Here is a 14,233-nt window from a genome sequence, read left to right on the forward strand (position 1 = left end):
TCATGCAAATTGGACAAATAGGACGAGTTTAAAAAAGTAGGTTTTTCAGAAAATTAGAATGGTGGATTCATTTTAAATATAAACATAAAACTGTTAGAAGTTTAAACTAAGGATTCCTAAAACACATTTTGATATCATGCATGGTTGCAGGGTTATTAGCAAAAATGTAAAGTTGCTTATACTACCACTTTGTAACTGCTTTTCAGAAAATTTTGTACAGATACTCGTTTTCACATGGGCTGCATCCGAAATCTTAAAAATGCCAAGGTAGGAAGGCATCAAGGCACATCCGAATCCAATGTTAGCTTCACTTCCTGTCTCCTGAGATACCTTCATCTGATCAATTTTTGAAGGCAGCATTGATGTATCCTTTTCTGCCTTTGATATCCCACAATCTTTTGCTTTCCATTCTGTGACAACTGAGCTAGAAAAATAAAGATGGCATCTGAAAGTTGCGGTTGCTGGTCAGTTTGTGTGTAAATGTAAATTTTTTTTGACCAACGTTTTCTACTTCTGATGTCATTTCTAGATTACAGTACCACTATTGTAGTAATTAAATAACAGCTTAGTTCTCACCAAAGCTCACTCTATTTTGCTGTAGATCATTGAACTGTTACGCTGCCTCAGAAATCTGTCCAAAATCAGATTCGTAAGGTACCTTTGTGCACAAAAGCTGCCTGCAAAGTCATTGCCTATAAGGCAGCGAGGCAACAAGTTAGCTGCCTAAGTTTTTGGACGTAACCATTAGGTAAGTCAATCAATTTTTATGTTATTAGTTGCTAAAACTTGATTGGCTACTGTTTTTTAACATGTCTGAGTGATAGGAATCCACCAAGGATGATGCATACCAATTTTAAACCTCATCGATTATACGGTGACAGCTTTATTAAGGATTTTCAGTTCTAGAGCAATTTTTACTTGACTTGGTGTGCATCCTTAGATGTCCTGTGGTCTATGTCTATCAGGTTTCGTAAGGCTTGGGCATTGTGTTCAGGAGATATTGGTACATCAGTGAAAAACGACACTAGACCATTTCATTCGCATGCCAAACTCTTTTGATAACTTTTTGCTCACAACAAAAAACAGTCTATAAGGAGTTCAAAAAAGTATTATTTTTTTTTTTAATCAGGAAACGCTTTATGAATGTTATTTCATATCTAAGGATTCAGATCCAAGGATGATTCTGAGGAAAAAAATAAAAAATAAAAAATTCACTTGCCGTCCTACCTTGGTGTCTCTGTGACGTATAGTCTCTGGCTCCCAAACATATTTAGTGCAAAATAAGAAGAAAAAAAGATAAGAAAACGGAGAGGCAAATCCTACAAATAGGTTTCCAGCAATTCTTTCGAGGACCCCTAATAAGTACATTTCATCTGAAATATAGACACAAAATGTTTGATGCAGTCTGCAGTGATCTGTTTGTCAGTTTTATGTTCTTTTTCACACCATCAGTTTGATCAGCGATTCCCAACTGGTTTTGTTTCAAGACCCAAGAAAACATAAATGATCCTTAAAATGAAACAAAAATATTTATTAATATTACCATAAGCTGCAAAAGCCCAACAATATGCAAAATTATTAACATGACAAACTTCCATGTTTGTAGTCAACATTTAAACCTGGATGACCATGAACACAGTGTTTTAGGCCAAACGGAGTGGAAAAAAACAACAACAGAAAATTAAGCCCAACCCCCCAAGCAAAACTCTGTCGCGTACAGGTAAGAAAGCTGCTGCCATAGTGTTCTATTTTTACCATAATGCTGTTTAAAGAGTTGAACTGAGTACAACATCATTTTCAGTGATAAATTTACCCTTACAATAACTGTTTTGTTAATAACCCTCTTCCCATCCAATTGTCTGTGGGCGGGGATACAAAAATGCGGAAGTATAATCTGTAGTTTTCATGAAATCCCTGGAGCTGTCTATAGTCCCCCAGATGATGTGTTTTGCTGACAGGCGTGAATTTCTTGTTTCTGCAGAGAATGCGGAAACGTTAATTTAATTATTGGGCAAACACACTTGCATAACGATTTGAAATTATTTAAATTTGTTCGGACCACTATGTCACTGAATCATCTGAAGTGGTTTCTCAAACAGCAAACACAGAACAAATAGCGGTGTTCTCAGGTGTTTCACTAGTTTACTTTGAACTACGCAACACAGCCCAGTGGATAACGGAACGAAAGCTTAAAGGAGCTGCGTTTATTCCCTGTCACGGATACCATTATTAAACAGCGTTGCGACATCCACTGAGAGGCGTTTCAATTCGACACACACCTCTCGGTTACAAACCACAAATCACTTTATGATTAAATTAGTTTTAAATCAGATGAAACCGCCTCAACATTCCCAACAAGACTGAGGAGGAAAACAGGAGAAACACTGTGCCAATGAGTTGTAAATTAGTTGTGTACTCAAGGTTTACTCTGTTATACTTAAAGTATACTTAAAAGTATACTTTTATACACTAAAAAGTGGGCCAATTTAGTCCCAAGTAGTATTAAAAAAGTACACTTACAAGTATAATACTAGTAAATTGATATTAGTATACTTTAAAATATACATAAAAGTTAACTTTACTTAAGTATACTTAATAAAATTAACTTGAAGTATACTTGTTTTTTGTAAAGGATATTGTAGATGAATTTGTGCTAAAAAAGTAATTTGTGATTGAATGCATGGCTATGCAAAGAACGAAGATATGCATTTTCTCCTTCCTTTTACAAAATGGACAAGTCTGTTTTGCTGTGTAAGCACAATTTTACAATTATTTACAATTTTCCTAAGTTTAGTAGCAGATGAAAATTAGCATTTAATTTTCATAAAGCTACAAATAATTACATACTGTATACCTGAGTTATAAATTATTGAACATTTTTTTTAAAATCATTTGAGACATTCTGATCTTTTCCTCTCTTCTTCAGTGTTTCTGCACTTGCACCGTTGGAATCGTCAGTGTCAACCTTTTTGCCAAGTGAAAAGCGATTCCCTTTTCATAGTAAGCACACTCATTGATAAAGAAAGGATGAAGTGGCTCTTCTTCTTCGTACTTCACAGTTTCTCCAGAAAATGATAAAAACAAAGGGTCACCCCGCTTGAGGAGACAGAAATCTCTGTCCTAGAAAAAAAGATAAAGAAAATACATTTTTCAATCAATTTCACATAAAATGACTGTCACATTTTATCCACCTCCCCAAAAAAAAGACCTATATATATTGCATTATTTGACTTATTTAATATTGGTATTGATATTGCACCCATTAAGATATTGACATATTTTGGACAATGGGGGGGTGCCATTTTGTTTAGGTGGACAGTGTATTCTACATCGATGACGTCAAATGGTTGCACTTGGTGAGCTACTGGCGCTACCCTGTTGCTATTTTTACTGCAACACACCTCGGAATATAATATACAATGCCACATTGTGCAGGTTTTGGTTGTAATTTTCAGTCGAAGGGCAACAAGCGAAGTGATTTAAGTCTTCACTGCTTTACTAGCGATAAGAAGAGGAGAAAAGAATAGGAAGTTGTGAAGAATGTTCTCTCCACTTTGGCCCTGAAGCTTTTAGTAGACCACAGCTACTGAAAGAGCTTAGAGTTGGCGATGGATTTAAGTGTAGGCTTTAACCAAATGCCGCGCCTGTCGTAGAGACTGACTCGATCTCGATTGAGACAGACTGCCTCAAAGCTCATGTCTGCTGTGATGCACGGGATATCTGTGATAGCATAAAACAGCAGCATCTTCTCAGCACGTTTAACTGTGTAATGCATTCAGGTGACATATCAGACGATTTTTACACGTCAATCATACAACACTAGTTCGATCCAGTAGCAATAGCCACAGAGAAATTGCACATCTTCGATTTTTACAATTTACATCCTCACTAATTTTGCGCTCTGGCTCAAATTGAAAAGGCTGATCATGTTTTAAAAGGAACCCCCGGGTATTAAGACTTGAGTTGGCAATGGATCCATGACAAACGTAAAAGTATACAGATGAAAAATGATCAAAGGCATCAGGGCTAAATTTGAGAGAACAAAGATGTGGTTCTTTAGGAAGTTTTATTCGTCCACATTCTTCACAACTTCCCATTCTTTTCTCCTCTTCTTATCACTAGGAAAACAGTGAAGACTTGCATCACTTCTCTTGTTGCCCTTTGACTGAAAATTACAACCAAAAGCTGCATAATGTGGCATTGTATATTATATTCCAAGTTGTGTTGCGTTAGCAACAGGGTAGCGTCAGTAGCTCACCGAGTGCAACCATTTTCCATCATCAATGTAGAATACACTGTGCACCTAAACAAAATGCCACCCCCCATTGTCCAAAATATGTCATGGATTTTTTAAAATAGTGTAAATCTTTTATGGGTTTCCTACTACATATTTAAGTAAGAGACATCATTCATGTTATATTAAGCCATACAAGTTTTTTCCCTTTAACATTTTATCTTTTTTTCAGATTACAGTAATTAGAATTAGATATTTTTTCTCCTTTACTCTAAGAAAAAAGGGTTAAAAAATAATGGCCCTAAAATAAGCTTATTTTTTTTATGACCTGGGCATGTTCATGAGGTTCACAACAATTTGGCTGATTCTGTGTGTTAATATAATAAAACAGCAGAACGATCAGCACCTGCAGCTGAGGATGAATGGCAGCTGTGAGAGTCCGAGTCTTGGGATCTCTGGGATAATCAATACTTTTGTTAAACTTGAAGGCTTCCATATCTCCGCCTTCAAATACTGTTCCTGAAAACAAAATAAAACACACTTACTAATGTAGTATTGCAGAAAATACACAAGTAAGCCACGTTTGTTTAGGTCTTACAGTACCTGAGTTGAATTTGTGGATCCAGTCAATTGTCATGTCGACGGCCTCTTTCATAATGAAATAGATGTCAGCCCTGATGACACCATGTGGCTGTGGCCCGACCTCTATTGCTACAGAAACACAAGTCATGATTCTCATCATCTGAGTGTGCATTTGTGCTCGAGTACTCAAAGGAAATGCATTGAGATGATCACCATTACTTACTAGTGCCATGCTTGGATACAGACTCCAAGTTATATGCATCACTAATCTGGAAATCCAGTACCAGCACTCTCACAGGCACTTTGGTTATCTTAGTCTTAAATGTGCACATGACAACACACAACATCAAAACACATATGCACAGACTGGAAAAACCTACTCCTCATTGAATATGGTTGTACACACATTTAAAATGAGCAATTAACAACAACCTAGGTCTGTGTTTCTTAGCTTGTTTTGCTTCAGGAGCCAGATTTTACATAGAATATCAAGAATATTTATTTTGCTATCCCAACTCTGCATGATTATGTGGTTAAGTTGTGATAAATGCATTTTATTTTTTTGCATTTATCATTGTTTTTTCTCTTGCTGTCTGACCAATTTTAGGTCACAACAACCCACCAAGAACAACTGACCTGGTTTACAGTATGGAGTTAGTTGAAGCACACTTGTGATGCTCTTGCCTGTAAGTATTTGTAGATGTGCAGGGTCACCCAGTCACTGGATGTGTAATGGATGAGTGTGAGGCCCATGTTAGATGTGGTGTTATGGAGGTCACAAATCATGTCTATTGCATCTGCAGACTCCTTCGGTCCCAGCAGATTGTTCAGTTCCTGAGCTCGTTGGAGTTCATATGGGCTGCTGTCTGTAATAGGAGAACTTAAAGAGAGAGGTGAAAGTAAATTAACATTTTGCATGTATAAATATAAATTGCGTGACTCTCTCTTGAGGGATGAGAATCGAGCATCTGCACTTTTGTGGCTCGTGGTTTGGGTCCTGAGGCACTGTGGGATCGATTGAGGGGATTATAGACAGAGAGTGTGGAGGAGTCTGATGTGAGTTTTTCCCTTTTCCGGCTACCCCTGCTAGCTCTGTTGTTATCATGTTGGTTCAGGAAGCTGCCCTGTGGCTGCTTCCGACCTGGCTGAGAACATTTTAATGTGGTGTGTCTAGTTCTCAGGAATTAGATGCATAGAGAGGGTTCGAGGTGTTATTAATAATCTGCTGCCTTGCATAACCTTTTACTCCAAAAGGTGTTACAATGAGGTGTCAAGAGCTAAGCTGTTGTTACGAATGTTCTTCTATGGCAGGGGTGTCCAATTCTGCTCCTGGAGGGCCACTGTCCTGCAGAGTTCAGCTCCAACCCTAGTTAAACACACCTGAACCAGTTAATCAAGGTCTTACTAGACAATTAGAAACTTCCAGGCAAGTGTGTTGGAGCTGGTTGGAGCTAAACTCTGCAGGACAGTGGCCCTCCACGAGCAGGATTGGACACCCCTGCTCTAGGGCTTAGGTCCAGAGGATGGACTGATATTAAGTGAAAGTCGTGGTAAGATGAGATGCTTTCTTAGGGAACTTTCTTATCTGGGGCAGTGGTTCCCAAACCTGTCCTGGAGGACCCCCAGCACTGCACATTTTGTATGTCTCCCTCATCTATCACACCTGATTCAACTCATGTGCTCATTAGTAGAGACTGCAAGACCTGAAGTAGGTGTGTTAGATAAGGGTGACATACAAAATGTGCAGCGCTGGGGGTCCTCCAGGACAGGTTTGGGAACCACTGCTCTAGGGCTTAGGTCCAGAGGATGGACTGATGTTAACTGAAAGTCGCAGTGAGATGAGGCGATCCACTTTCTTATCTGGTCCAGAGCAGTGCTGTTTTTCAGCTTGCTCATTTGATGTAAGGTCTGCTGAGGCTAACTGAAGGTGTTATTTACAGTGAGATGATGCGACCCCTTCACTTTATAGGATGCCCTCCCTCCAGCATATCTGAGGGTTTTAGGCAGAATGAGGCCACTAGAATGAGGAAGACTGATGGATTTAAAAGCTGGTGTTTTTATAACACTTCCATCAGTTCCCCCTCCAGCATATTCAGTTGGGAGGTGTCGTATAAACATTTTCACTATATTGGCATGCTTCCTAAAATTTCAAGGATGGGCAGATTGATACAATCTAGTGGATTTAAAAAAAAATCCCCAATAAAAGATAAAATCGGCAGTCCCCTCCAGAGTAGAGGGTGATAGTGCAATATAGCACGCTTCCTTGGTGAACTTGCGGGGACACTTTTGGGTTGGGTTGAGTTTGACCCTTCCCAGTTCAGTGACTGGGAGTTGAAAAGGGAACGTCTTAGGGTTATGTATGTAACCCGGTTCCCTGAGAAGGGAACAAGACACTGCGTCGTGTTGCCATGCTTTGGGAATGACGTGTAATGCAGGCACCCTTTTATACGTTCAAGTGCTCCATGTGACATCATCCGATAACACGTGAAGGCAGCATAACCCACATAGAAAACTACAGTCCATGCTGCAGTTCATCTCACCTCAGCATGGCTCTGCTGAAGCAGCGATTCATATCTGTGTCAATATATCTTCTGCACTCTTTCACAGCGCGTGGGTTTGACAGAACAGTTGTTACGGGAATCGGCCATGCGCCGTCTCCCTTCTCTTTCCTCTGTCGCTCCATCTCCTGCACCAGATACACACCTGACAGCTCATTGCCATGGGTACCACCACATACGGCCAAACGACCCAGTGCTGGCAGGAACGCCGATGCCATCTGCAACAGAAAAGTAATGACATTCTTATTTTGAGTTTTCAAATGAACTGATATTAGGCTAGTATTGTAGATGTACCGTTGTGTTGGGTTGTGCTCAATATGATGTTAATTGGCAGATCAGTGGGCTTGCTGCATTTGATTAAAGTAAGAGACGTGTTCCCACCCAGATGAAACCTAAAATACTATGTGGAGGACATAAGAATTTAATAATTATAATATGACCCCTTGATAAACCTATGAACCTAACTCGAACTTAAACAACTATAGCTTTGTGTTGTTGGCCAGATAAAATGACAAAAAAGAAAATAATGGACATAAATTTTGGCTGTATTATTTGTGCCCCCTTCAAAAATTGCTCTTGAGAAACTTTCTGTTTATTGAGAATGACTTGTTCTGTGTTACTATTTTGCATGGCTGACACAACAGACAACACTGAAAACTGCACTGTTAATGAGAACAAAAGACAATTGTTAGGCTTAAGAAAAGGCATTATTGAAAATGAGGGGGAGGGGGGATTTAAAAAAAAAAAACTCAACAGGCAACAGTGTTTGCAAAATGTTCCTCATATTGGATGAATGTGTATCGTCACAAGCTGCTTTCTTTAGTATGTGGTTATGAGAAACATTCCTAGAATTTCCTTTCAAAGTTAGAAGAGTACCTTATTAAGCCAATGTTTACTTTCATTTGGCAAATGTTTATCCATATGTGTATACCTTTAAGAACATGTGTGCATGGTATTAGTTCATTAAGCTCCAGTGCTAGAGGGAGTTTTGCTGTTTTCCTTGAGAATGAAGTATTCTTTTGCTATGTTAAACAACATGAATTGATCGAAGACCATTACAAGCTATCTCACATTCTACAACAACATGCAATATATCAGAGCAAAAGCTGCAAAAGTGAAAGGAAAACCTCTTACTGTTGTTTCTAAGACAGAAGTAATGTTGTTTCACTCCTTAATCCAAATGCTTTCCCTCTAATCAGCTTACTGAAGTTGTGAAGTTGCACAAGGCAAAGAGACTTTGGGACACATACGTTGAGGTGTGACAGGGCATGCAAAACATGCAAAACGGTTATTTACCTCCTCCTTCTCTACCTCTCCTTCCGTCACAAGCCCTGGATCATCTTTCACACATGATGATGTCACAGAAACACTCTTCCACTGGCTATGAAGCTCCCGCATGCTGACTCATGTATGTGCTAAAAAGAGAGTGTGTGGAGGAAAAACAAGAGGGGGAGGAGAAACCTGACAAACTAGAGGACTGCAAAACTTATAGACTATTATCTAAACGTAACGACTGTGCATGACAGAGAAAGGCAGGGAAGCATTTCCAGTATTTCCAGTCACAGTTTCTTTCTTCTTTCTTAGGGCACAAACAGTTGTTGTGTGTGAGAAAATGTAAGAGTCAATGCAAAAATCCAGCTCTCACAATAAGATTAATAAAAAGCATACATTTAACTTAAATCTCTCTTTTTCCTAATTGTAATGGTCCATGTTCAGTGTCAAGTTGTTCTTTTGTCACACCATCGCTTTGATCAGTGGTTCTCAACTGTCTTTGCTTCAGAAGACAGTAACAAAAATATTCTTAAAATTGACATGCCAAAAACCAAACAATGTGCAAAATTATTAACATGACATAGGCTCAAAGGGGAAATTGACAATTTTGTAAATGCATAAACAGCAGTTTGAGCCTTACATTTAAAACAAACTCTGAGACGAATATTGTATTAGCCTAATGATAGCCATATTGTCATGTCGCAGATAAATTTATGCTGAAATAATAGTGTGTGATTAATAGTAATGTGTGATTGGCCATATTTTTTATATTGGGTTAAACTTCCTTTAGGATACACTGCAACTCAATGTTTATTTTAGCTAGCATACTCTGCTGCCCTCTTCTGGAAAGTACATTTTATTATATGTTCAGTCCTATTAGTAATCATTACAAACATATAAGCAGCAGTCATTGCACCATTTCAGCCACAATTCTTCCAGTATCCCTATACCGCCCCCTCCACAACTTCAATTACTATTAACTTTTATGACTTGATGGGCAGGTGAACTTGTGAAGTGATGTAAATGAATTCTCATACATGATTATGCTTTAAAGTATTTTGTCATGATTCACACAGCAATCAAATTCTCCCCCATCTCTCCCATAATGGGTATGTTGTTGACTCAAATTAGTTAAAAGAAATTGACTAAAAAAAATATTTTAGAGCAATTCATTCTCTTGTTCAATCACCTTGTCACAATGACACATGAGAGCACAGGAGCTTCTGTTTTTTTCAACCATTTTCTCTTTCAATCTCAGCAGCAGTACCACTCAAACTGGCAACTGCACTCAGTCAATATGATTGAAAGGGGTAATTTACGTTACCTAGAGTTGATTTAAAAATACCCCAGAAATTAAAGATGTGAGATTGCAGAGAGCTTGAATGAAATCAGGTAGTCCTTTTGGGTTTGGTTCTTCTCTTGTTGAAGCCAGAGAAAGCACTCTTTAAACTTGCTGTGTGCACAATGGATGCAATCAGAGATAGAAGCAATCTCTGTTCTGAAGAGTTAGACATTTGGACCCTGCTGAGAGCTTCGGCAATGAGAGCTCTGTGAAGACAGATACGGTACTAGTGACATGTGGTGGAGTTTCAGTTGAGACACACAGGATTCGTCTCATTAAATACAGCCTTTTTGAAGCTTTTCACTGAGCACCATGAGGCAATTTTCTCTCTTCACATTCTGTCATTGTATGTTTTCAACCTGTGGATCTCAAAGGGTTCTCCTTCAGAAACCAGACTGAATGTCGGACAAAGTGACGACCAATACATTATTTAAAAAAAATTGGGTCAGAAGATAAGATTAACGTTCATTTTTATTAAATCAATAGTATCTATTGCTTTCATTTATATTGCACTTTTCTTGCACTCCACTCAGATCTCTTTATAGTGTGTCTGGAAATCTGTGCAATCACTACCAGTGTCCAGCAGCCACCAGGACGCCCTCCACACCAGATATCAGTGCAGTGAAGATGGGGCTGATTAGGACACGATGGAAAGAAGCCAAATTTGAAACACCCAAGAATTTTTAATGACCACACAGAGTCAGTTTAGGGAAGGACAGTGTGTTTTAATTGTAGCCTTTAATGTCTCGTTCATTATACTGATTCATTAAAACCGATGCAGGCCCCCTGTTGGCCTCACCGACACCTCTTCGAGCAGCAACCTTTGTTTTCCTCAGGAGGTCTCGCTGCAGAATTATAGCTTATGGCAGATGTGAAAATGAAGAGGAAAATTGACAAATGTATGTTTTCTTTTACCTTGCAATTTAATTTGTGGTTTTTGAGTATGAAGGCATGTCATGCAACTTGTCCATGTTGGTATCTGGTATTTAGACTATAGCTTCTACCAAGCAACAAATTATTTTGCACTAAAATACAGTTTAATTGGATGCTCAGCCTTTGACTTTTATTTTGCTCTCTTTGTCATGCTCTCTTTGTCATGTCAAGCTGGAGTGCCCGATAGCCACCAAAGGGCATTCCTCCTGTGTCCTTTACCGTGTCATGAACTACATTTCCCATAACCCTTTGCCAGGACTCGTTATGTGCTGATTACTTCCACCTGTTTGTCATTATCTTGTTTATTATTTGCCTGTTTAAGGCCTCTGTGTTGATTTGTTTGTTGCAAAGTCTTGTGTCATGCGCCATTTCTGAGTGCTCTCCCTCTGGTAACCTGTGTTTTGGTTTTGCCTTTCTCCCTGGTTTCCTGCATTTCCCTTCTTGCCTTTGTTTTTTTTGCCCTGTTGTCTTTTTGGATTATCTGCTCTGTGTTTTGACCCATTGCTTGTTTTATGGATTATGATTCTGAATTGCACCAATAAAAGCTGCATTTGGACTCTCAACCTGTGTCTCTGAGCAGGTTGTGACAATCTTAATGAGCACAATTACTTGTAATTTATTTGCGTTTTGGACCGTTTTCCCACTGTTGACCAGATGCTAACAGATGCATTTTTGAACCACACCACGGCTGCACAATTTGGGGAAAATTTTTTACTGCGATTGTTCTGGGGGGAAAAAAATAATAATTAATTGCGATTTAAAATGTGATTTCTGTGAGTTTACATCTTGAAATTTTGACTTTTTTTGTCTCAGAATTGTGAGATATAAACTTGCAGTTGTGAGTTATAAAGTCAGAATTGAGTGATATAAACTTGCAATTGCATGTTTTAAAGTGAGAATTTCTCAGATTTTTTTCTTGAAATTGCGAGTTTATATCTCGCATTTCTGACTTCTTTTCTCAGAATTGTGGGATATAAACTTGCAATTGCGAGTTATAAAATCCAATTCTGAGGAAAAAAAGACTAACTTTTTTCTCAGAATTGCGAGTTTACATTTCACAATTATGACAAAAGCCGTCAGAATTGCAAGATATGAACTCAAAATTGTGAGATAAAAAGTCACAATTATCTTTTAAATTGTTTTCGCTTTCGTGGAGGAAACAAGCTTCCATAGTGAGACATATTGCGATTTCGGATTTAATTTGATCAGTTGTGCAGCCCTAAATGCAACTGAGAATTCACATTTTAAACATTCACCTGTTGATTGGTGATTCCCCATCAGAGTCCATTTGCAAAAAAAACACCCTAATGCAAGCACTTGCATTGTGCCATTTGTTATTCCCCCTTGTGAAGTAAAGGAAGCAACTGTTGATCTGTTTCATTAAGTGTGCTTCAATCAGAGTTTAATCCCTTTTAATTGGGAAAGCTTCTCCCCAGGCACTGACAGAGAGTGTGAAAGTTAGACTCCTCCAACAGGCGTCAATGGAGGTTGCCAGATCTGCATAAAAGGGCAGCTTCTTCCCGGAGAGCTCAAACACCTGCGGAAGCATCAAAGGATTAAATAAACGGTCGAAGATGAAAGGTACAGAACCACCTGAACCCTGGGTGCGTGGTGAGATGCATAACATGGCCTTTCTGTGGTTAGAACACACAAACACGGGCATGAGTAAACACACGTGCACAAACATCCACGTGCACCTAACGTATGGGAAACACAGAGAGTACGCTTGTAACTGTTTTCTGTGAAGCAAAAAATGTTGTCTGTCAAACTCCAGAACAGACAAAAGATATCATAAAAGAACTCCATATATGGAGGTCATGCACATATCTCAAAAGAAAATTAATCTTTATTCACATGATACTCCTCTCCACCAAAGCTCTCCATGTTAATCTGTTCCTGTAAGACTATTATTACATTTCTTTTATTTTATATCTTGACAGACCTGTTCTTGTTTGGAAGAGTTGCATGAAGATTCTTCAAAGCTTGATGTGAAGATGCATAAGTAATGACAGAATATTTTTGATCTCTTTTTGCCATGCAACCAAAGGGATTGACAATGATATTTAAATGTTGCACTGTTGCACAAGATGTTCTTCTCGCGCTGAATTTAAATTTGCATCACACTAAGATGTTTTGCGTCATCTGCAGCTCAGAGACGAAGATGTGGAAAATGTTATGGAATCTTGTGACAACTCATGGACCATGAATATTGCTCATCTGAGAAGAAGTAAAACAGACAACATGGCTTTTAAAAAGTTCAAACCCACTGACACTTCAATGCCTGCCATTTTAGGATGGACTTCAAAGACTGTGAATTAATGGAGGGAGGCGTTACAGAGCAATTCTACTGCCAATTACAGTTTATACCAGCTAGACATCGACACACGCTTCACTTACTATCGCCTTCATCCTTTCCGTCAGATTAAGATGAACATCAAAAGACTATAAATCAGTCATTTACTGTTAAATCATAATCTTTACCAATTAAACATTGGCTTAATAACATTTTAATAATGTCTTCAATGAATGCTTGACTGGTATAAGACAATATGTACGAATATTTGGCATGTAAATTTATTGTAATGAGGACGGGCTCCAGCTGAGTCTGGTTCAATCAAGGTTTTTTCTCCCTAAAAATTTTTTTTTTTTTTTTTTCCTTGGCATAATTATATTTGGCTCATTCACAATTAAAAAATAATTTTCTGTAAAGCTGCTTTGAAAATGTGTTTATGTGAAAGTGAAACAAATGTAGGCTACTTGTTTTGTGGTGGTCAATAACAATGCTAATCTTTACAATGCTAAATTTTCTTTTGCTTTTAAATGCTTATTTCAATCCCCAAACCAATATACAACAAAAAGAGGTTTTTAAAACATTGTTAATATGCATTCCATGTGGAATTTTATAAATTCCAAATGTGTTTGCAAAGACATTTCTGTGAATTCATTAATGACCGAATAATGTCATCAGGGTGTAATTTGTCTTTATGGTAACCATATTTCCACCAAAATACTGTAGTTAGTTACTACCATAACATAGTAACTGGTTACTGATGTTATTTTTTATTTTATTTTTTTTAGATATGATAAGATGTTCCATTTCTACTGGCAGCTGGTTTTACGTGGTTTCTCGTTGGAACGAGATGGTCATTTATGGTCCTGTTTAGAGCTGGAAGACCACCTTTTCACTCTAAAAAATAATGCAATTATGCAACAGTTTGCATAATATATATATTATTTTTTTTGAGTTATGACAACTTTAAGTGAATTTACATTCAACCAGCAGGCTACATTGAGTTAGAGGAACTTAATAAT

The 14,233-nt window shown here is 38.1% G+C and overlaps 1 protein-coding gene and 1 long non-coding RNA gene across 6 annotated transcripts in view; one reads left to right on the forward strand and one right to left on the reverse strand.

Annotated features, from left to right (window-relative positions):
* LOC125271864 overlaps positions 1 to 13,912 on the forward strand; it is a 17,878-nt gene extending 3,966 nt beyond the window's left edge. The window contains exons 2-5 of one of the 3 annotated variants that reach the window (XR_007185731.1): positions 2,927 to 3,000; positions 5,424 to 5,502; positions 12,358 to 12,502; positions 12,862 to 13,912. This is a non-coding gene — a long non-coding RNA (uncharacterized LOC125271864). Of the gene's footprint in view, positions 1 to 2,926; positions 3,001 to 5,423; positions 5,503 to 10,521; positions 11,518 to 12,357 lie in introns of those variants that run through there. The other 2 variants (XR_007185730.1, XR_007185729.1) reach the window with 2 other exon arrangements.
* LOC125271860 (N-acyl-aromatic-L-amino acid amidohydrolase (carboxylate-forming) B-like) lies at positions 1,511 to 8,877 on the reverse strand. Of its 3 annotated transcripts, XM_048196139.1 has the most exons (8): positions 8,509 to 8,632; positions 7,669 to 7,774; positions 7,357 to 7,592; positions 5,501 to 5,696; positions 5,040 to 5,133; positions 4,838 to 4,945; positions 4,641 to 4,753; positions 1,511 to 3,120 (listed from the first exon to the last, which is right to left on the reverse strand). In XM_048196139.1, exons 3-8 carry the CDS (start codon positions 7,590 to 7,592, stop codon positions 2,923 to 2,925), a joined length of 945 nt encoding a protein of 314 aa, XP_048052096.1. In that variant the 5' UTR covers positions 7,669 to 7,774; positions 8,509 to 8,632; the 3' UTR covers positions 1,511 to 2,922. The 3 variants fall into 3 exon arrangements, with proteins under 3 accessions (XP_048052096.1, XP_048052094.1, XP_048052095.1); XM_048196137.1 differs by lacking the exons at positions 7,669 to 7,774; positions 8,509 to 8,632 and adding an exon at positions 8,671 to 8,877; XM_048196138.1 differs by lacking the exon at positions 7,669 to 7,774 and having other exon boundaries at positions 8,509 to 8,649.
* Positions 13,913 to 14,233: the final 321 nt, after the last annotated feature.

This window comes from Megalobrama amblycephala, linkage group LG7, assembly GCF_018812025.1.
Source record: "Megalobrama amblycephala isolate DHTTF-2021 linkage group LG7, ASM1881202v1, whole genome shotgun sequence".
Classification (NCBI taxonomy): domain Eukaryota; kingdom Metazoa; phylum Chordata; class Actinopteri; order Cypriniformes; family Xenocyprididae; genus Megalobrama; species Megalobrama amblycephala.